General features: G+C 44.6%; 1 protein-coding gene across 1 annotated transcript; it reads left to right on the forward strand.

Moving 5' to 3' along the window:
- The first annotated feature begins 375 nt into the window (after nt 1-375).
- On the forward strand, nt 376-21,807 carry ZNF365 (zinc finger protein 365). Its single transcript, XM_075505294.1, has 5 exons — nt 376-495; nt 799-1,542; nt 13,485-13,665; nt 15,368-15,405; nt 19,305-21,807. The coding sequence occupies exons 2-5, from the start codon at nt 812-814 to the stop codon at nt 19,549-19,551; spliced, it is 1,197 nt and encodes a 398-aa protein (XP_075361409.1). The 5' UTR covers nt 376-495; nt 799-811; the 3' UTR covers nt 19,552-21,807.
- The last annotated feature ends 264 nt before the right edge of the window (nt 21,808-22,071 follow it).

The raw sequence follows: 22,071 nt of genomic DNA on the forward strand, positions 1-22,071 counted from the left end.
TCTTCTCTTGCTGCTTAAACAGTTTTAATTGTCTTATCCTCCAGCATCCCCCCAACGTACCCCTCACAGCTCACTGCTTCTTTACCACCGCTAACAGGACCCCCGCAAAACCCCACAAATCCCCCCTACCAGGTGCCCAAGGCAAGCGGGGGCAGGAGAGCTCCCCCGGGAGGGGAACGGCCCCGGCTCCCAGCCCCGCTTGGCCTCAGCCGGGGCTGAGCCTGTGCCTCCCGCTCTGGTCCTGCTGCCCACGCCAGCCCCCAGCACCCACTCGCAGCCGGTGGCCACAGCCCCCCGTCAGCCCGCTCGCCCGCCCCGGGGCAGCCCGGCGGCTCCCGGCCCGGCCCCGCCCCGCCCCGCCCCGCGGCGGCGGCGGCGGCCGGGCGGCGAGAGCGTGTGGGGCGGCGGCGCCGCGCTCGGCCTGATTTACGGCTCTGCTGCAAACAGCTGCCCGCCGCCGCACCGCCACCGGCACGGCCACCAGCAACAAGTCGGGTGAGTGCGGCGGCGCGGGGGCGGCGACCTTGCGGCCGGCTGAGGCCCGCGCCGAGCCGGGGCCCGGCCCCGCTCCGCCCCGGCAAGGCCCGGGCGGCGGCGGCGGCGGCGGCCGAGGCGAGCGGAGCCGCGTCGCGTCGCCGGGGCCCTGCGGCTGGCCGTGCCGGGCGGGTGCCTCGCCGGGCGGAGATGGCGCGATACCCCTGAAAAATCTCCGGGAAAGTTTCCCAAGTTTCGCGGCGGGCCTGCCGGGCGGTCCCGGCCCCGGGCGGACGTGAACGCGGGCTCTTTTCTCCCACCCAGGGCCCGGCGAGGAATGCAACAGACGGCCCGGGATGAAGGCAGGCACCCCTGGCAGGAGCCGCTCGGGAGCGTCAGCGTCTGCCTCCCCTTCCGCTGCCCGCGATGCGGCGACCACACCAGGTTCAGGAGCCTCTCCTCCCTGCGGGCGCACCTGGAGTACAGCCACAGCTACGAGGAGAGGAGCCTCCTGACCAAGAGCAGCCTCTTTTCCCCCCTGAAAGACGCGGAGCTGATCTCCCCGCCGGAGTCCACCACCCAGGGCAGCCTGGGGAGTCCCGGCAGCGCCATACAGCAAAAAGGGTCCTTCCTGAATTTTTGCGATGCGTCCTGCGAGAGCACAAAGCGCGGGCAGCCGCTGGAGGTGGAAGCTGAACGGCCCGTCTCCTACATTGCAAACTATGTGTCGGCTGACTCTCCTAGCGACCAGACTTCTAAACCCGGCCTCTCGGCCGCTGACTCCAAAGCCTCCTTCGAGGCACACGTCAGAGAAAAGTTTAACAGGATGGTAGAGGCCGTCGACAAAACGATTGAGAAGCGAATCGACAAGCTTACCAAAGAGCTGGCCCAGAAGACGGCGGAGCTGCTGGAGGTGCGGGCAGCTTTTGTGCAGCTGTCCCAGAAGAAGCAGGAGGTGCAGCGACGGGAGCGGGCCCTGAGCAGGCAGGTGGACGTGGCGGTGGAGATGATTGCAGCCTTGAAGCAGCGTCTCACCGAGTCCGAGGAGGAGCTTCACCGGAAAGAGGAGTAAGTGGGGAGGCGAGAGCTGATGGCTTTGCGCGGGCTGGCCAGCACCTGTGCGAGTGAAAGCCTTTGGGGGAGAGGAGAGGGGATGGTTCGGGTGCTTGCTGATTATGAGAGGGCCTGGTGCTCACCGGCTTCTGATCACTGTATTTCTGGAGTTGTAGCCCGTGTGATCATGTCCCTGGCAAGGCAGGGGACAGCTCCCCGAGCAGGTGGCTTTCATGCTTGACTCCCCAGTGGCTAACTCTTACACTCTCTAATGCCTGTGTGGTGTCCCTGGTTTCATGGGGGTAGGGACAAGTAGAAGCTATCATTGGCATGTAATCTGATTTACACTGACACCTCTAATCCGTTATCTTTTTAAGAAGAGATGGGTAGATAAGTGCTGGAGGAAGTATGTAAGAATACCAAATAGCACCTTTTTCCTGAAGTCATCCTACCACGCTCAGCAGGCTGCCTGTGGAGTGGGATGGTCTCCCGTGCAGCAGCAGAGCTGTACTGGAAGCAGTGCTGAAAAGGCCACGTCCAAGTAGGTGTTTTAGATGGACACAGAACTGTGAAACTGGAATCACTTATATGGGAATGGGAAGCAGATGCCAGAGTTGTTCTGACTAACCTAGGCCATCTAAAAATATGCTTGTGATGCATCCATTAAAAATGTAGTGATAGCTGATATATTATTTATATATGAACTACTTAGTTTATTCAGCACTTGCTGAAACCTTTCAGGCTTTTTGGAGCAACACAACTTATTTTAGAGGAATGCAAATAAAGAGCCTTGGTAACAGAGTGCCTCTAAACCAATTCATCAGCTTACAAAGGGAAGATGAGGAGTGCTAGTTGCCATGACGCTGATCTTGGCAGAAATAAGGAAGGTGGTGTAGGAGTTCAGTGTAGGAAGTTTGGAGGGCTTTCATCGTTCCTTCCTGTAGTCTAAGGACTAGAAAGAAAAGATGATGATGGCTCCTGTATCAGTAGGAGTAATCTGTCTTGAGACAGTGCTATAGATTTCCCAGAAGAGGGGACAGCAAAGGTGGGGGGATTTGAGCCTCTGGGGTGTATATCTTCCTTGAAGGGATATTCAATAGAACCTCTGATTTTTGAAATATCAGGTGGTCCTCATGGAAGAGAAGATTGAAGGACTCAAGATGAAGCTAAAGGTAATAGTGGAACTGAGACAGATTTGAAAGTATGCTGGAAGGAGGCCATGAAGATAACTTACAGTTTGAAGTGGTTTTGGTATTCCCATCTAGCCAAGCTCCCCTTATGGGCTCTTTCACAGTGTGATTCATCCTACTTGTTCTAGAAAAGTATCTTGGAGGAGGAGGGATTGCTCTGTGGAGGTCCTTCCTCCCTCTGCAAACTAGCAGGGGACCTCCAGTAAGCAGCTGTCTTAGGCTAGATGCTGAACTTCAGATATCTAAAGTTAAGTGGTATGAATCTGTGGTGGGTTGAGCCTGGCTGGATGCCAGGTGCCCACCAAGCTGCTCTCACTCCCCTTCTCAACTGATCAAGGGAGAGAAAATATAACGAAAGGCTTATGGGTCAAGATGAGGACAGGGAGAGATCACTCAGCAATTACCATCATGGACAAAACAGACTTGACCTGGGGAGATTAGTTTAATTTATTACCAGTCAAATCAGAGTAGGATAATGAGAAGTAAAACCAAATCTTAAAAACACCTTCCTCCCACCCCTCCCTTCTTCCTGGACTTAACTTTGCTCCCAAGTTCTCTACCTTCTCCCTACCAGTGACACAGGGGGGCAGGGAATGGCAGTTGCGGTCAGTCCATCACACATCATTTCTGCCACTCCTTCCTCCTCGGGGGGAGGACTCCTCACACTCTTCCCCTGCTCCAGCGTGGGGTCCCTCCCATGGGAGACAGTCCTCCACAAAATTCTCTGATGTGAGTCCTTCCCGCAGGCTGCAGTTCTTCACAGACTGCTCCAGCATGGGCCCCTTCCATGGGGGGCAGTCCTTCAGGAACAGACTGGCCCAGTGTGGGTCCCCCATGGGGTTACAAGTCCTGCCAACAAATCTGCTCCAGTGTGGGCTCCTTTCTCCATGGGTGCACAGGTCCTGCCAGGAGCCTGCTCCAGTGCGGGCTTCCCACAGGGTCACATGCTCTGGCATGGGGTCCTCCACGGGCTGCAGGTGGATATCTGCTCCACCATTAACCTCCATGCACTGCAGGGGGACAGCCTGCCTCACCATGGTCTTCACCATGGGCTGCAGGGGAATCTCTGCTCCGGTGCCTGGAGCACCTCCTCCCCCTTCTTCTTCACTGACCTTGGTGCCTGTAGAGTTGTTCCTCTCACATATTCTCACTCCTCTCTCTGGCTGCAGTTGCTGCACAGCAACTTTTTCCCCTTCTTAAATGCGTTACCACTGTTGCTGATGGGCTCGGCCTTGGCCAGCGGCGGGTCCGTCTTGGAGCTGGCTGGCATTGGCCCTATCAGAGATAGGGGAAGCTTCTAGCAGCTTCTCACAGAAGCCACCCCTGTACCTCCCCTGCTACCAAAACCTTGCCATGCAAACCCAATACAGAATCTTACCCCAAACTAAATGCAGAATGGGTTTTTAAAATTCAAGGCTTGAGATCCACAGGAAAAACATGACTGTCAGGAGAAAGCAGAAACCATTCAGTGGAGCAAAACCAGAGTTCTGTAGTGCTGCAGAAGAAGAAAAGAGCTTGTGGAAAAAGAGGAAGGGAGGGATAGAGTTACCTGGATAGAAAGAATGGATATGATACAGGGAGGACAGCAAAGGACAACACTGATCTGTGGAAAGAACAAGGCAGCAGAAGTTGCGATTTTTAACTATATTAGGAAAAGGCACGAGGAAGAGGCTGCTTGCCCCCTTGGCAGACTGCTTGCTAGCAAGAGTGGCAGGCTGTGGTTCTGAGGCCAGAAAGGACTGAACGCAGAATGAGAGGACAAGTGGGGAAATACTGTCCTTCACACTAGGACGTTGCCAGGCTCTGGAAAGGGGCAGGAGCTCAGATGATTGCTGTTATAATTCTAGCCATCTCTAAAGGAGGAGGGTGAATGCATAAGCAGATGAGGAGGTAGCTCCTAAGTTGGTGTTACAGGGAAGACTGAAGGTTATTTGACTAGTAAGAAACACTAACCAAAAGAGGCAGTTACACAAGGGACTTCACCTGAGCACCCAGGGTATTGCTCTTCTAGGATTACTGCTAGCTTGCTTCAGCTTTTAAATAAAGAAGATAAAAAACTTGGAAGCAAAAGCATCAATAGGAATGAGTGAATAGTTATTACACAGTGGTGCGTTAATTTCTAAAGGTAAATGAGCCTAATGCTAGTGGGTAGGATGAAAGAATATCAGCCTAGAGTACCAAGGGGGAAAGAGGGGAGTAATAGTATGTTCATGCATGTGCCCGTGCCTAGCCCCATAGCGTTGCCTCTTAGAAGTCACTATGAAGGTACTCTGAGGGGGCTGGGAGGGTAGGCAGGGTGTAAGGATAGGTAGAGTTCGCCTAGGAAAAACTGAAAATGTCAGGTTTTTTTTTTCTTGTTCAAATGGTTCCTGCATTTCCCATCTTGGAAGATAACAAGAGACAGTGCCATAGAAAAATGCACTGTATGGCTTCCCCATTAAAAGGTCATTGTATAATTGGCAAATTGAGAAGAAAGATATAAATAATGCTTTGTAAAAGCAGGACTAGTACTTATAGGGGCAGCTTTTCAGATCTGAACTTGTGAAAATGTCTGGGACATTTAGCTTTGCACCAGTAGCCAGGAGGCACTGGATGGTGTGCTCTGGTAGAGCGGAGAAGAAAGGATGTTCATGACTCTGGTAACAACAGTGTCCCTTGTCTGGTTTTCTTATGGACTGTTGGTAAATTTGGAGACCTGTCTACATATTCATTCCTTTGTGTGTTCAAAAACTTACTTATTTGGTGTGCTGAAAAGACTTTCTCCTTCAAAAAAAGAGGATCTCAACTTTGGCTTTGATTTCTGGAAGAAGTCCAGATGATTAGAAAGCCAAACAAAACTGCTTAATGGAAACTGCAGAAGCAGGAGTTCTCACTGCAGATTGTGGAAAGTCAAAGGCAGCCCTTAGGGACTGCTTTGGTACTTGCTGACCATCAGAAATAAATGCTTTCATCAGTTTATTTGGATTTTTTTTTTCCCATAAGCAATCTTGTGAATATGGATAACTTTTCCCAAAACTAGCATTGATATTGAGCCACTGTAGCTGAAAATTTGTTCCTCTTTCCTCTTCGTAGGAAGAAAAAGAAAACCTTCTTCCCTGAAACACCTCCTTATCTTATTTCTAAGGAGGTAAAGGAAACCAGTCTTCCCTTGGTCTCTGAATGGTTGTCCCTGCTACCAGAGATCACGGTGCATGTGAAGGCAAGAAAGGGTTTATAATCAACAGGCACTTCTAGATCTCAAATAGACTGAGGTATGGCTACTCTAGATCAGTCTGAGGGTAAAAAAAAAAAACCACCACAAACTATCCAAAAGCGGGGGGGTGGGGGTGGGGGTGGTGGAATCTAGTCCAAATCTTAGATAAGGTCACAAAAACTCTTCTTTGGAGGCTCTTCTAGAGAAGAAGCTGAAAACTTTTATGGGGATCCCTTCAATGTTCTGATAAAGAAGTTACAGATGTTTATACTGGGCCTCTATTGGAGTATTCCTCCATGTCCACCTACTCTGTCAGTATCTTATATGAATGGACAATCACTATCAGTGATCAAATTACTCCATAATACTGAATTTAACAATCCAGTATATTTTCATCTTCATAAAATGTGCCCAGATAAGCCAGGGACCTATCTGGGCTGTTAGGCTAGACCTGCTTCTACATGTAAGAATTAACCAGATATGGAAGGTAGAAGAGGATGTATTTGTGAGTTTAACCATCACTCCTGACCTATAAATTGGCTATGGAAAAAAAAAAAGTTGGGATTTAAGAAACTTCCTCTTTAGAAGGATATACAAGAAGATGACAGAAAATAACAGTACAATTGCACTTTGGGTAATAGCTTTGATTTTGGATCTGATTGTGAAGTCAAATAGGAAACCTAAGGGAAAGGAAAAATGTGTGTTAGCAAGCATAATTTGGTTAGGAAGCCCCAAGAAGGCTTAGGGAGGAGAGATCTAAATTTTTTGTTTAAACATCTGGGTTTCCTGAATCAGGAGATGGAGCTCCTTAGGCATCACATCTTGCCTTTGTGCCCAGCCTAGTGAAGGTAGGCATTGCATTGCTGTGACTCTAGCAGTCCTCAGCAGAGGCAGTAGACCTGAGGTCACTTTGACTTGATGGAATTTCATTTCTACCTCCCTGTTCTGCCTGTAAAAGCCCGTATGTCCTGACCCTTTGCGTGGACCAAGCATGTCAGATAAATACATAAAAACTGTGATCCACCAAGTGGCTGCATTGCCAGAAGCTGGTTTCTCTGATCTGTTCTCCAAAGCAAGCAGCAATCTGTAAACTTTGTAACTCTATAGGAAGTAAATTATTCTCAGAGTTACATTGTTGTTGCTTATCAACGCACTAATTTCAAATGACAGCACTATGCAGTTTTACTGTTGACCTCTCATTCTGATGAGAGGGAGAGTTGGTTTAGGCCACCAGCAGGCACAGGGCTGCCCATTTGAAGGTTCTTTCTTTAGATTTGTCAGTTGATTTTTTTGTTTGTTTTAAATAAAGCCTATAGCAATCCAACAAAGGCAGTGATAAACCAAAGATATCTTTTTAGTTAAATTTTATTTCTGTTCCCTTACAAAAATAGCTGCGCTAATATGCACATGGGTACATGCTGTTACACTAGTGTGATGCCCTTGTGGAGATGAACTGTGGTGAGGGGTGGGACAAGTGGAGGTACCACGCTAACTACTAATACGTAGTTGAACTAGTATTGCTCTAAGCACAGAAAAGTCTTACAGCAGTCACTCTTGTGTCACTTATTCTCATATTTAGAAAGCCCAAAGGCAAAAGCTTTTTTTATTATTTGGGGGAAAAAAAAAAGAAAACTGGATGTTTTAGAGAAGCAGGCACAGCTACCACAGACAGGTCCCAGTTCACCAACCTGCCTCAGTTGAGCCCTGGACAGTTTTGATGAACGATTGCTCCAAGGTCAAGCTTTCAGCAGAGCTGCTGAGCAAAGGAATGATTTAATTAGAAAATGTGCCCCGAAAGGGATTATGCAATGTTTGATGAAGGAGAATGCAACTCAGAGTGAGTACTGTGATCTTAAAGGTAACACAGAAACCTGCCCAAAGGGAGTAAGACTGTGTTGAATAAGATACCAAGAAAACCATTGAAACTAAAACCAGCTGTGAACTTAACTGCTAGAGGACACAGAGAGGCTTGTTTTGGAAGTTATGTAAGAAAGTGAAACTGGTAGAGTTTGATTTTCAGTAAGTCTGAACAAGGTAAGCATTTGAAGTTATGGTCCTCAACTGGAAGCTACCCTTCAATGGTGACTTAAACAATTTCACTTCATCTCCTAATTGTAGGGTAAGAGCATTAATGTAGTACATTGCCATATCTCTGACAGTAATTTCTTTAACCAGTCTAATGCATTTGTTTTGAGACTGTCTGGTCATGCCTCTGCTCTGGCATAGCCTGGAATGCAAGGGCTATTTCAGAATAGCTGTGGTGGGGAGTTTTTATTCTTGCCAGTGGCTTCACCTTAAATTTGCAATTAATGGAACTATCTGTGCAAGTAACATCTCAACAATGGGATTAAGAGTTGGCTCTTAGATCACTGCAATTTATGCTTTAAAACAACAGCTTTCCTTAAAATACGAATTTCAGTATTTTATCTTCAAAATCAAAAACAGTTTTGATTTTGCTCTAAGTAGAATATGACCACAACTACACATTGTTCTTCCACCCTCAGTTTCAGGTGGTCCCGCTCCCTCTTCCCCATTTCCTTTCATCTTCCCACTCAAGAGATTACTCCCCCCCCAGCTGCATTGGTTCACGTGTAGCATGACTATCCCACAGAATGGCTCTGTGAAATAAAGCATTTTAATCTTTACAGTGTCACCCCAGTAAGTTCAGGGCTCAGATGTAGAGCACAGCCCACTGAATGGGTGCAACTGGTAGGACGATAACTTTCTGAGGGGAGGAGGTGTGAACCTCTTAAATCGAATGTGCTGACAGTGGTGTAGGAATGTGAAACCACAACCTAATGAGTAACAGATAGAAGCCTTCAGGCAATAATGCCAATGGGATGATGGAGGAGGTCAGTGGTGTTAATACTTAATGAATGTACATATTTTAAATATTTTCACAAGTAAATAACTTGTAAAATTTTCACAAGTAAATCACTTTACTACTTACTGTAGTAGGAATTTTCCCATCTTCAGGTAAAATAAATGTTTGGTTTTCTATTGGTTTTAGGCAGAGTTATTCCAAATACAATTCTCTAAAGGGATTTGATACTTGGGTGCAGAATCTGCATATACCCTCATGCTTGTCTCCACCCACAGAGCAGTTGCAGGTGTCAAAGTTGCTGTAAATAGTCCTGGGACCAGTATTATGCATCTGTAGGAGGGCTTGGTCGCAATGTGAGAAATCATTAGCCCTTCTTGTCAGTTGTTAAGGAGCTGGAGCTGTCCCAGCCTCTGCATCTACTCTCTGTCACATGCTTAACTGCTGAAAGCCATAGAAATGCTAAGAGTATCTGCAGGGTCCACATGCCAGCAACTGCTCCGGTAAACAAGGACTGCAGCTCACTAGTCCTGCAAGGAGCACTGTATAATCTAGTGGTAAAGGCAGAATAATAAACGTCACCTAGTCAGTCTATGATTTATAACTTTATTTACCACAGCTCATGCTGTTTCATGACAACAGCCTCCATAAAGAAGGTTTCAGGAAAAGTTTCAAGGCAGGCTATCTGCAGTTTTTCCGTGAGGGCAGCTAGGCTGCAGTTGGAATGCAAAATGCCAAACTAGTCAAGTCCGGTTAACAATAACAGATTAACTCCCTGCCAGAGTCAGATTAAAATAAAAGCTTTGGCAGCAAGTCTTTCTTGCCTACAGTGAGTCCTTCTCTCTGCACTTATTCTTTCAGCTGAGCACCTCTGAGTTGCCTGCTGCACTGCAATAAATCTCCCCTGGACTCCTGTGGCTCTGGGGAGAGCTCTTCTCCAGCAGTCTGGCAGTACAGGCACCTCCTGCTCCTCTTGGACACCTCCTGGGTTGCATCCCCCTTGTCCTTCCCTCTCGCTTGCCTCACCCTGTCACCACAAGCTGCTGGCAGTTCGATGTGCCCTCTGCTCTCTGGGCAGCAGCAGCCATCCCTCCTCCTGAAAGGTTTTGTCTGACAAGAGCACCTAAGACAAAGCAAGAAACCCACCTTTCTCTCTGCTGCCCAGTCACAGCCCTTTAACGAAACATTTTGCTATACAACATACCTTGATATTAGTATAGTAAACTATGAGCAAACAGATGAGATCACTCTGCTCTCCATTACAGAAATTTACAGAGATCTGAGCTGCACTGAGCATCATCTACTCCACTCAGGAAAATGTAGTGGCAGGATCTAGAGCTTACAGTGCCAGAGCGAGTGCCAGGGTGCAGCTGAGCGAAAAGGGGCAGGAGGCTGCAGGCTGACAGGCAGAGAGCAAACGGAGGAGCAGAGCAGAGTGGGAAGGGGATGATGCTGAGAGCAGAGGAGTTCAAGGGGAGTTAATAACTCTACGTAACCTTTTCTTAATATAGCAGCAGTGCTGCAGATGTAGAATAGTCAGTGTAGGGTAGCAGAGACCTCTCATTAGAAAGGGCAACGCTTCAGGTCTGAGCCAGGCTTTAACAAATGATTCCTGTTTCAGGTAAGTGCTGCTGACAAGGCTGTTCTGTCAGGACACAGAGCCCAGCAGGCCCATGCTGCTGTGCTCGGGTTTATGCCTCTACCAAGTGGGCCCCGCAATATTCACAGGCTCAGCTTCCCCCTGACTTCATGAGGAGCAGCATCTGACCTCTGTGAACATCCATCTTTCCACAAGCATAAAAGCAGAGAGTAGAAGATAGAAATCATATCACATAATCCCCAAAAAAAGGGCAGAGGCCTGGAGAAATAAATTGAAGATAAAATAAAGAACATAAGCAAAAATCATCACAGCTATTAAAAATAGCTAGTAGAAATAGAATTGAAAGGAGGGGGTCATCAGTATGGCTAAGAAAAAGCCTGGGCAAACTACAAGAGACAAGAAAGGCAATTAAACAGGTAAACAGTGGCTGCAGGAAGCTACACAAGTTCTTTGAACCATTTCCCTATTGTTCGGGGGGGGGGGGGGGGGGTGTGTAAAAATTCTTCTGGGAACTCCCTTCAAGTAACCAAGGCAGAGCAGTGGCACAGAGCTAGCTCTCGGAGGAAGAGGTGTTGGAGCAAGTAGAGAGACTTATTAGCAGTCACTCCTCAGGGCTTGATGTTGTTGTTCTGAGAGATGAGGATGAAGAAGAAACACAGAAAGTAGCTGAACTAACAGAAGTGCTGCTTATCAGGATAGGGCGTGTGACTGAGACCTAGCGGATGGGTATATTCCAGTCCTGTCTTTATAAAGTGAATTTACAGAATGTTTGTGCCGTTTCAGTCCAAAGGAAAATTTTTAGATACAAGTTATTAAAGGCAGGTTCATAGGCTGTATAGAGGCAGCTAAACAGAGAAAAATGATGGAAATGCTACTATGCTGCTAATAACAGTTCTTACAGATAATGGCATGGAGGATGCCAAGTTATCCTGAGTAGTCTAGAGAGCAAGGAAAAGACTAGGGAATTTATTGACACTATGTGTCTGTTCTCCTCCTGATAGTCATCTAAGTCTTCCAGAAAAAACACTGCTTCCCCTCACCCCCCCATGGCACAGCTCACTAACGAGGTATCTGTAGGAAAGGAAAATTTGTGGCTGATCTATTCATGCCATGGAGCAGGCAATTAATTAATGCTTTTTAATTACCTTTGCTGACAAAACTACAAATGTTAGCATTCTTGAAACTATCACCCTTTTAAAAACAAGTGGCAGGTACTCGATGTTTGTGGCCTCCCACTGCAGCGAAACATGCAAGCCGACAGCGGCCCCGGGAGGGATGTCCTCGTGGAGTCCCAGGCTGGCGGCTCCCTGCTCTGCCCAGCCTTCCTGCTGGAGGGCCAGCAGCCTGGCGGGCCACGCACAGTTCGCCTTCCTTCCCCAAAGGGTAAGGGATTTGGAGCCAAGCTGCTGCGTTTCTGTCCTTTTGAGCTTCCTGTCCACTGTAGAAGAGGAGCCTGCCGGAGTGCCAAGAGCTTCGGGTTGCTTCTACACTAACACAAATCCAGAGTGGCATCATGAAGTCAAAGAAGTTACAATGCTGTAAGTGCGGTGAGAATAAAACCCTAAAATTGTCCTTAATGAGTTTAGATTGGCTTCTTCCTAAGCATTCCTCAGTGGCTTTTTATTACCAGGTTGCTCTGGGCAGGCTAATAATCACAGAAACTGTACAGAGCCTTGAAATGGAATGGATTAGCTGAGCTTCACAAACAAAGTACCTCTCTGTTTCTTATGCCAGATTTTGTGGGTGAGTTAATATAAACTAATATTCATCGATGTTCTTCATCCAAACAATACATGCTTATTTTTACCTCATTCCTACCATTAGATCAGGCATGAAAACAAGCTCTTGCTGTACTCTGCTGTGGTTTAGAGCAGGCAGACCCAGCCTGAATCCTAGATGGCGAATTTCTATAGCTGACCACTTGTGCCTGACTCTTCTTAGCGCAAAACAGCTCAGTGTTAAAACAACTATACTGAGTTAAACCAATTATCTACAACTATACTGAGTTAAAAAATGAAATGCAGAGAAACTTTGGATTTGTTATAAACAAGCTAAGCTTTGAAAGGCTATTTCTGCTACAAACTGTTTCCTAGTTTCTGCTTAAAACGCTTTTTCCTCAGGCGATGTAATTCTACCAAGCAATCATGCCCTTTTTGTTTGGCAAGCATTGGTTCCACCAACTCCCACCCCCTCAGTTTTGTACAAAGAAAAAATTAACATGGTTTCATTGGCAGAGCAAGAACTGTTTATCCAGGCATTTATTAACTGGGGAAGTTCTACATGCTCAGATTTGCCATTTTTCATAATACATGGCTTACTCTGTAACCAAACTTCTCCCACTCAGAAAATCCTGATACCAGAGGTCCAAGTGGTGGCCTCATTGCTGATAGTAGACTGATAGTATGCAGAGCACTTCAAAATGAGCTGTGTCTCAGTACGGAGCTAGGACCTTTCAGTGGTGCTATCTGTTTCTTCCAGTCGTGTTACCAGACAAGAAACTTTTCTAAACTCCTGACCTAAAACTTGCTCTTCCCACACACATACTCCTTGGTCTATGATCTGTAGATTATCTGTTAATCTTCCGTGCTCCCACTAGCTCCATATCATAACACTGCACTTTGACATACTTGCAGGATTGCAGCCAAAATGAAGTTTTATGGCCACAGTAGCTCTTTTAAGTTAGGAACCACCCCAGTAGCAACATTAAACTACCACTGTGAGATTATGGTGAACTGGGAAGATGAGTTCAGGGGTTCATCCACTTCTCTTCATGTTTCAGGGCTGACACTCACATGGGTAAGTAAAAAAAAAAAGATAAGGTGGCTGTAGCTGTCTCCAGATACCTTGACAGGTGATGCTTAATGACATTTCTGCCCTGTGGACCACTAAGAACTATTTCCAAGAGACCTGATGTGACAAAAAACCCCAAGCCCACTGCCCGTAAACTTAAATTCAGCGTTCAGGGTTCCAGATCTTCACTAAGTGTCTACAAAAAGGTTGAAATCTCTTAATAGAGGTGAAGGACAGTAATTAGCCACCACAGGCTATCGCCATGAAAAACAGGAGAAGCATCAGTAATTTTTTGACAGCAGCAAGATCAGGGTCCTTCCCATTATTTAAACGTGGCCTCTATGCAATGTTTCTGTCTTGCAGAGAAGTTGTTACTTTCAACCACTTCCTGGAAGAAGCAGCAGAAAAAGAAGTGCGGGGAAAAGCCAGGCTCCAGCACTTCATTGAGAACCTGTTGCAGCGTGTGGATCTGGCAGAAAGGCAGCTAGAATATTACCAAAATCAGCAGATGGTGTGCAACCACACCGACATCAGCGAGCACATGGTAAGCCAGCAAAGTCCTTCCCTTCATTGTCACCCACCACCGGAGGGAAAGTGTTGGAGTTTGAATATGGGTGGGCTCAGTGGGTCAGACTAATTGCTACGCCAGACAGATCTGGATTTGTAAAATGTTTCTTTAGACATGTTTTATTTATATTTTAAACTGCCACTTCACATGAGTGAAAGGAGCAGAGAGTATAGAGCAGCAATAATGCAATAAAGCAATAATTATTAATACTTAAACTCAGTATTGTCCCTACAATGCATTACATTCATATGGCAAGTTTTATCCACATGACTTCCAAAGAACATTTCCGTTTAAATGAATACCCCATGCTGCCTATACTAAGTAACTGCTCATCCTGGGAGGTGAGAGGAAAGGCATTTGATCATGCACAGCACTGAACAGGTATGTCATGGTGGAAAGCAAAGGTTCCCGTAGCCACTTGGAAGACAAAGAACTTTAGGCAAGACATGAATAAATGTAGATGTACTGAAATCTAGCACAGGACATCTCAAACAGTGTCTGTGAGAACACTGAGCGGGACTGTAAAGATGGGCCTCAGTATTAAATCATCTCCCCTGCTCTTGATGTGTTTACCGGGATCCCTGGCTCAGCAGTGTCCCTTGGGGAAGGCACTAATTTTTGAGGCAGCTGCCCTGCTTTCTGAGTGACTTCAGCATTCCTCTAAGGTCATCCATCCAAATATTGACCAGCCTGACCTTCAGGAGGTAATTACAGAAAAGCACACCATGAGGTGGCTCCAGACTCCATCCAAGACAGATGACAAGCAAAGTCAGGCTGGGGAAAAATCCATCTGCAAAGTGTGGACAATACCAGGGACAGAGGGAACATTTACGAGAACATAATCATTTTCAGATGCCAGATCTGACTTGCTTGGCTCAGTGACTTCATTAAATTATATTCAAAGGCTCAGTCTAGTAGCACTGATGGGAGACCAGTACAAAGAACCGATTTAGTACCCAGCCCGATTTAGGCTGAGCTGGCATTAAACACCTCCTTTCCCAACCCCCACTAAAAGAGGGACTAGACAAAGTGTTTCCACACTGTGAACTAAACTGTTGTAAAAAATGAGGTCATGCGAAGTTGTGCTGGCACTGAGGCTATGTTGTCCCTAGCTGGCCCCTGGATTTGGGGTGGGAAGGGAGAGAAACGCTTGCGTTCTTGCCCTCCACCCTTCAGTGCTGCTGTAGGCAGAGCCAAGGGCTTGTAGCTGGAGTTTCCTAGCTGCTTGTGTAAAGGAAATGTATCACTGCAAAATTAAAGGCTCTGAGAGGAAGTTAATTTAATACAGCTTATTCAGGCACTGTCCCTTATTAATTATCTTGAACACAATAATTACTTCTCATTGTATCCATACTGTTTAATCTAATGTGAATGATCTCTGTTCAGCCCACACTTCTTTAGCAATTTACTTTGATTATAGTTATGATAAAAATAATGGGGAAAAAAACCAACCACTGACAACTCACGTTACGAATTTTAAAAACAGATGTAATAAGTTGGAGGAGTAATAATCTGTAAAAGGTTTTTTCTTCCATTTTTTTCATGAATATTCTTCTAGTTTTAACAGCAGGTGAGAATGGAAATATGATTTTGAAGATGGCATCTATTTTATCCTTGTACTTTAATTACTTGATAATGTAATATTAATATTAATAACCTGTTTCTATTTTCTTTGCAGTTTACAGACATTTCATTAAATAAGAAACCTAGATGCCTGTATGTATAGCTTTTTATTTTTCTCTTACTTAAAGATACTAACTTGGCATGCTTACCTTTCTGCTTTTGTGTTTCACCTTATCCAAAAGCCTGAATCAGGTTGGGTTTGAATCAGGTTCTTTACCTGAGTATGATCTATATTTATGTCATGTAATAGAGCAAAACCAGATTTCTGCTAAATCAAAGCTAAAATCAGGTATTCTGTAAAGAAAAAAAAAAGAATAATTTTCTGTTAAATGAATGACTCCTTTCTGCTGACTATAATAGCCTATTGCAAACCTACAGTAGTTGAATCTCTTCAGCAAACACAGGCCAAGTTTCAGCTGAAAATATCTTTAACATTCTGTAGGTAGGAGAGAGACAGTTGTCATTTCCTAACTGACAGCGACACTGTCAACTTAAAAATCACGTGTAAGCGAACAAGTGCCCCGACAAGGCATGGGCACTAAGAACATCTCAGGTTACTCAAGCAGCTGTCCTGGGAGCAGCAGAACTAATTGCGGATAGTTTTCCATGTCTTTGCGACTTGGTCATGAGTCCCAGCGGCTGGTTCGGAGCATCACGCGTGCTGCTTGGCCAAGCGATGGCAGGCATGCATCCTTAGTGGGGATACAACCTTTCTTAGTGGGGACACGAGTTTGGGTCTTTTTCCCATTGCCATGAAACCTGTTGCATCACCACAGGTCTGCGACTTTTGTGTCCCTGCCACTGTGTTTGACCAACGGGTTCAGGAATTACTGGAAGACTGAGACACACATGAACAGATGGGTGGGCTGGAAAATAAATTAAAAATACAATGTATAGCCTACTGGGTTGAGGAGGGGGAACTTTTTGTTCTTTGGGTTGTTTTTGTTTTTCATATATCTTAGTCCTAGCAGGCAACTAGCCAAGCACCCTTTTGCTGATAAGCAGTGCTTGCATTAATAAGTAACAGCATGGGGCTTTAGCTTTGTTTTTTCTGCTTTTTATTTTCATAGCTTTTATAGCTTTTTTTTTCCCTACTGATTTGAGATTCTGGAAAAACTTGATTGTCCAAAGTAGACTTTGAGTTGACTGTGTATACACTTTTCAGGCTTCTAGATGTCTTAATATGATTGGAAGCAAGGAAAATAGAATTAAAATATAACCAGTGAATTCAATGACTCAGTGAGATGAGTCCTTCCACTGACAAGTCTTTGGTCTAAATATAATGCAGTTTGGTAAAACCCATTAATTGATGACAAATAGTGGGAGTTCAAAGGCATTTATGAAATTGTTTAGAGGTTTCTGTTTAACTACTGATACACTTCTCCTTTGAAAAGGCACTGTCAAAACTAGAATTTAGAAGTAGCCTTTATTTGGAGTTACCAGATTAAAAATATCCCAACTTGTCCTACGAAGCAGGGAGGATAGAGGAGAGGATGCTCAGAGAGGTAGGAAAGTTTTATTTTGCTCTGCCTGTTCTGTGGATGAATCCAGTATTTGCATTCACCACACCAGCTTTTTTAAGAGCTCTAACTCAGCTCAGTACATAAAATGAGGTTTTAATGATATGTAGCAGTTAAAAAAATTAGGAAGTGTTACTACCCATCCAGAAAATTCAGTGTAATCTCAGGGGGTTTAGGGCTGCTGATGGTTTACGTTGTTTGGGATCAATGGCTGGCCTTGCAATCCCTCTTGCTCCAAGGCCTTTGCCTTGCTTCCCAGTTCCTTTTCTCCAGTTTCTCCTGGCTGTTTTCAGGAAGTGCCCCACTGAGGGCGTGGCAGACCTTTGCTGATGCTCACTAGCCATTTCTCAAAGGCACTGAGACTTGCTGGCACATCTGTGCCTAAATCAACTTTGAATGCCAGCTCCCATTGTGAAGAAGCTAAAAATTAGGTCTCTCAAAATCATGAGACCTGTCTTGAAAAATACCTGATGTTTGTGAAATGCAGCAAGAATAGGATTGTTCTTAAGTGCCTGTGGCAGCAGGGTGCATTTAGTCACATCATTCCAGTCTTTCTCCATAATGTGACAGATTAGGAATATGTTTGAGTAGAAGTTCAGACTCTCACAGTCACTTGTATCGAGGAGCTGCTGCTTTCAATGAAAAAATATTTCCTGCATCTGGAGCTGGCAGCATTGCATTTCATGTGCTATGACCTGCATCTTCATCCATCTTAGCCACCTTCTTACCCTGACTGTGAATTAGGGACAGATGTCCATCTTCTCTACCATAAACTTGTTCAATTTAAATACAGTTTAGCTCTTTTAGGCAATCCCCTCTGATCTTATTAACCTTGACCTTCTTCTGGTTTTAATAGCATCATTCAGTGCAGCAGAGGAGTGACTAACATCATCTGCAATCACCTGCAATAATGCCTGCATGTGCTTTGGGAATAAATGATGTAACATTTTCACCATAACAACATCTGAGAAAACCAGAGTACTACATCTTTTAACAACAACTAAGTAATGGACTGTAACAACAGTGCCCAAGAAGTGATCGTAAACTGGAGTGGCCAACACTTGTGCATTTACACAAGTCATTTCTAACGCCTAGCAAGTGGTCAGAGCCCAGGCCTGCACCAGGCCAGCATGGCACAGCACCTGCAGGCTCCAGCTTGGACCTGCACAGCATTTTCCCCCAGAAACTTTCCCATAGTGAAGTGTGGTTGGCAAAGCTGCCAACCAGGTAAAACTGTTCCGTACGTAAGGCTCGGTTCCTGTGCTGTCAACTGGCCGTCACTGCCTCCCACCAACAAATACAGAGGCCTTTGTGACACCCTTCTGGTCTTCTAAAGGGCAGAAGACGGCTTGCACTGTATGCACCTGAACAACCACAGCTTTTTCCAAAACTGGCTTTGTCAAGTGTGCAATATTGTTTAACTCCCAGGAGAAGTAATACTACAGATACATGGTTTCCAGAAATAACGAGCTATGGAAAATAGCCCTACGGGAACCCTTAAGAGATTGACTTGTACATCAGCACATCTGTTCTTCGCTTCAGTCACAGTGGCTGGGCAGAAATGAGCTGGTGCCTTACATTCATCGTGCTGCTGTTACACTATGTTTATTTGCTGTAAAACATTTCAAGATTATGTTAAAAGGGACTGTAATGATCTTACTTAGCTAAACTGTGGAACTGCAGTTTCAACATAAAATTTCAGAGAAGAGGGCATGGTTCAGCCTTTGCAGCACCAGGAACCGTGCTGTCACTCCACCTGAGCTCACCTATTTCAGCAAATCCTGCTGGGCCTGAACCATCACAGAGAGAACAAAGAATTCAGCTTACTTTGGCCTTTAAGCTTTTGTACCCTTCTTTCCACCAATTTCTGTATTCCCCTTTCCTCTTCTCCCATTTCAAATCAAAGCCTAAAAGCAAAGCTGAAGTTTCCCTAGATGGGTGGCCAGCACAAAGGCAGAGCGTGGAGTTTCCTGAGCTATTGGCCGTTAGTAGCAGCCACAGTCCAGGGCAGCGCTGACATCCCACCAAGAAGTTCCTACAGTTCCTGCACCCACTTTCTACTGTTATTGGTGCTGTGTGGTCTTCCAAAGACCATGGGATGTTCATTCTTTGTGGCAGGTTGCTGTCAACATGTGCATCTTTAAAATCCCTGTAGATCACCAAGTTATGAGAATATAGACCTGAGTAAGGTCTCAGCACTCCAAAATCAGCAGAACGCTATCTGAATAGAAGCATAGACGAACATGCATGAAGAGTCCACCAGTAACACATGTAGGGGTTGTTATAGTGAGGGATGTTTTTGAGTACTGAGAAATGTAATTCATCTTGCAGCTCTGTTTTTAACTTTCAGCCTGGTCCTGTAAAACAAGGCTATTTCTGTCTTCAAAAATGTATGGGTTTGGGACATTTTGGGGACTTTTCTCTCTGCAAGATTGAATAATAGTTATTAACAATCACTATGGTTAATTTCAGGAGCCGAGGAAGTCAACACGCTTCGTATAACATCCCTGATGCAAAGCCTCATTCCTTTCAAAAAGGAAGAATCTTGTTGAAAAAAGCAAAGGATGAAAAAACCAGCTTGCAGCCAGTGAAATGCTTCTATGAACCTGTTGATTGCTCAAGAGAAATATGGAGAGCACAAAAGAAAGGTGAACCAGTCTGCTCTGCCAGGAAAGTGAGTGCAAAATCCAAGATGGGTAAAAAGGCCAAACCGCTATAGGAATGGTTAGCAATATATAGTAACGCAGGAGCTTGGCTTCAACAGAACAAATATTGAATGAAGTTAATCATCCTACTTTTTCTGATCCATCTGGCCATGCCAAAACATATCAGATATAATATATAGAAATATATACAGTATCGAAGATTTCTATTATTTAGTAATGCCATTCCCTCTTTGGGCGCTATAAGAGAAGTGACATTCAGTTTACATGGAGGTTTTTCTATTTATTTATTTATTTATTTATAGAGCTTATTTTAAATGACTGCATTTATCTTGCTGGGCAGTACTGTGGCTGTATGTTTAATTATTTTAGTGGCAGCATGTGGCCTGGTAATTTATTTTCCATCTGTGCTGTTGCTGAAGATCAGAAGAATCCATTTAATCGGCACCAAAATACTCAATCTTTCAGATTAGGTAGGTATAAGATCAATGATGAACTGTTATCTGCACAGACATACTTAGATGCAAAAGGTCTACTTGAGTTGCTTGAAGGCTGTTTACAGCAGTAGATTGCTACCCTGGATTTTCTGCCATACACCTAATTGGGCACATTTCCACATTTTATTACATACATTAAACCACTAGATCCTGCCAGTAGCCACGTTGTCTGTTGGTACAAGTTTGGGCTGCTCTGGTGTCTCAAGCACAGCTTTCAAATTCCAAGCTTTATGGCTTTGCCATACCTACCAGCCGCTGGTGTCACTCTGCGAGGAGACCAGAAGCTGGTACCGCAGCCCTGACAAGCACGGCTCGCATTGAGCCAGAGGAGAAATTTCAGTACCGAGTGCCAGCAGCAGGTTGTTACCAGCTGTGGCGCAGCAAGTGAAAGGCCAAAGCAGTGTGTTACCTTGCACGGCACCATGCTCAATGCCTGTGCTTGGTTTTAGGCGAGAGGCCTAAAATGTCTATGATCGTAACCAAAACCGTTCACATTTTTATCTCTGAAAAATCTTTACAGGATCCCTGAGATCCTGTAAAGAGATCCCTGAATTTCAACTAAAAACCCAAGAGCAAGGAAGTTAGAGATGATTGCAAGGTGGGAATGTGCATGTTTACATTGGTTTGTGCCAATTAAAAGGATCCTTATTTATCAGAGTATTTATCAAGATGATTTTTTGTGTGTACAGTTTTTTGGTAACATGAATCCTCACGCCATGTTTACAGATATGAACATCCTGTCGATGTTACTGATGAGATTTGTTTTCTCAAGAAAGAAAGGATATGTGAGACAAGTCTGTGTAATTTATTTTTTAAATGCTCGTAACAGATGTAAATTGTTTTTTTGTGGAAGGTGATTTTTACAGTATGTGTACAAAGATTTGTGAAAAATGTTCATTTTTTATAACTATGACTGTAAGCAGAACTGAGTATTAACAGACAGTGTATCACTATGATTACTGCTGCAATAAGCACCTGAGTTGCAATATTTTTAAAGCAGAAGATGACTGATCAGTCAGCTAGGATCAGGTAACTACAGATGTCATACATTTGTCAGTGTACAGAGCTTCCAGAAAGTAGGAGAGTGAAGAAAGAAAGTATTATTCCTCGTTTTTATTTTAAATAGTGTATATGGAACAATCAGATATATGTTTAAAGTTTCTCAACACTGTTTCAGTAGAAAGTCACAGTGTAAAACCAATTCAGGTATTTAGGTTGTAATGACATTTTAATATTTATTTAACCACGTCACAAGGCCACACTTGGCCTTATGCTAGGCATTGTGTGTGGTGAAAAGGAGTTGTTAATTGTCTTGCATGGGTTTGGGTCAGATTGTATGTTACGACAACTTTCTTAGGCAAGCCACAAAATAGAAACATCCTTTAGTTTTTTCTATTGCTTCCCACATCCTTTTACAAACCTGAAAAAACGACCCTTTTTGAAGATAATAAAGGTGAACTTTAGAAAGATAATAAAGTAAAATATATTCAGCTGTTCCTTTATCCACTTGACACTGAAAGAATATTTTTATTTTTAAATGCCTATCTACTCTGTTAGTCACCAAAGTTAAGTGCAACTACTAGTTCACAAATGAGATGTTTATTTTATTATCGCGCCAAAATCTTGACCATAAATTGTCCTTTTGGGGGAGGAAGAGAAAAAGAGTACAAGAAGTTGCATGTTCTTAAACTTTTCAAATCCTTAAACTTGCTGAACAAATGCCAGGTTAGTTAATTAGAAAGAAACTGGATTGTACTGTAACCCCAGATAAAAGTTTTTAGACTATAAACGTTCTAATAATAAAGATATATTTCTCAGTTACTGTGTTATTCTGTGAAAAAACAACATTTCTTACAAAAGCCTACCGAACAGCAGAAAAAAAGACAAGAAACAGCAGCCTCGCTTGGACTTCTGTTTATTCCTCAGATAAAGCACCACATCAGTGAAGTTGGGCTGTCATCTTTCAAAGCATTACAAGTTAACCTGAAAGACAGCTAACAGCATCTTGCCCACATAGCTTGCACTTCATGTCACCTGTCCCTGTCCTACTGTAATGATGCTTGAAAATTATTCCTGAGG

This window comes from Mycteria americana, chromosome 6 (assembly GCF_035582795.1).
Source record: "Mycteria americana isolate JAX WOST 10 ecotype Jacksonville Zoo and Gardens chromosome 6, USCA_MyAme_1.0, whole genome shotgun sequence".
Lineage (NCBI taxonomy): Eukaryota > Metazoa > Chordata > Aves > Ciconiiformes > Ciconiidae > Mycteria > Mycteria americana.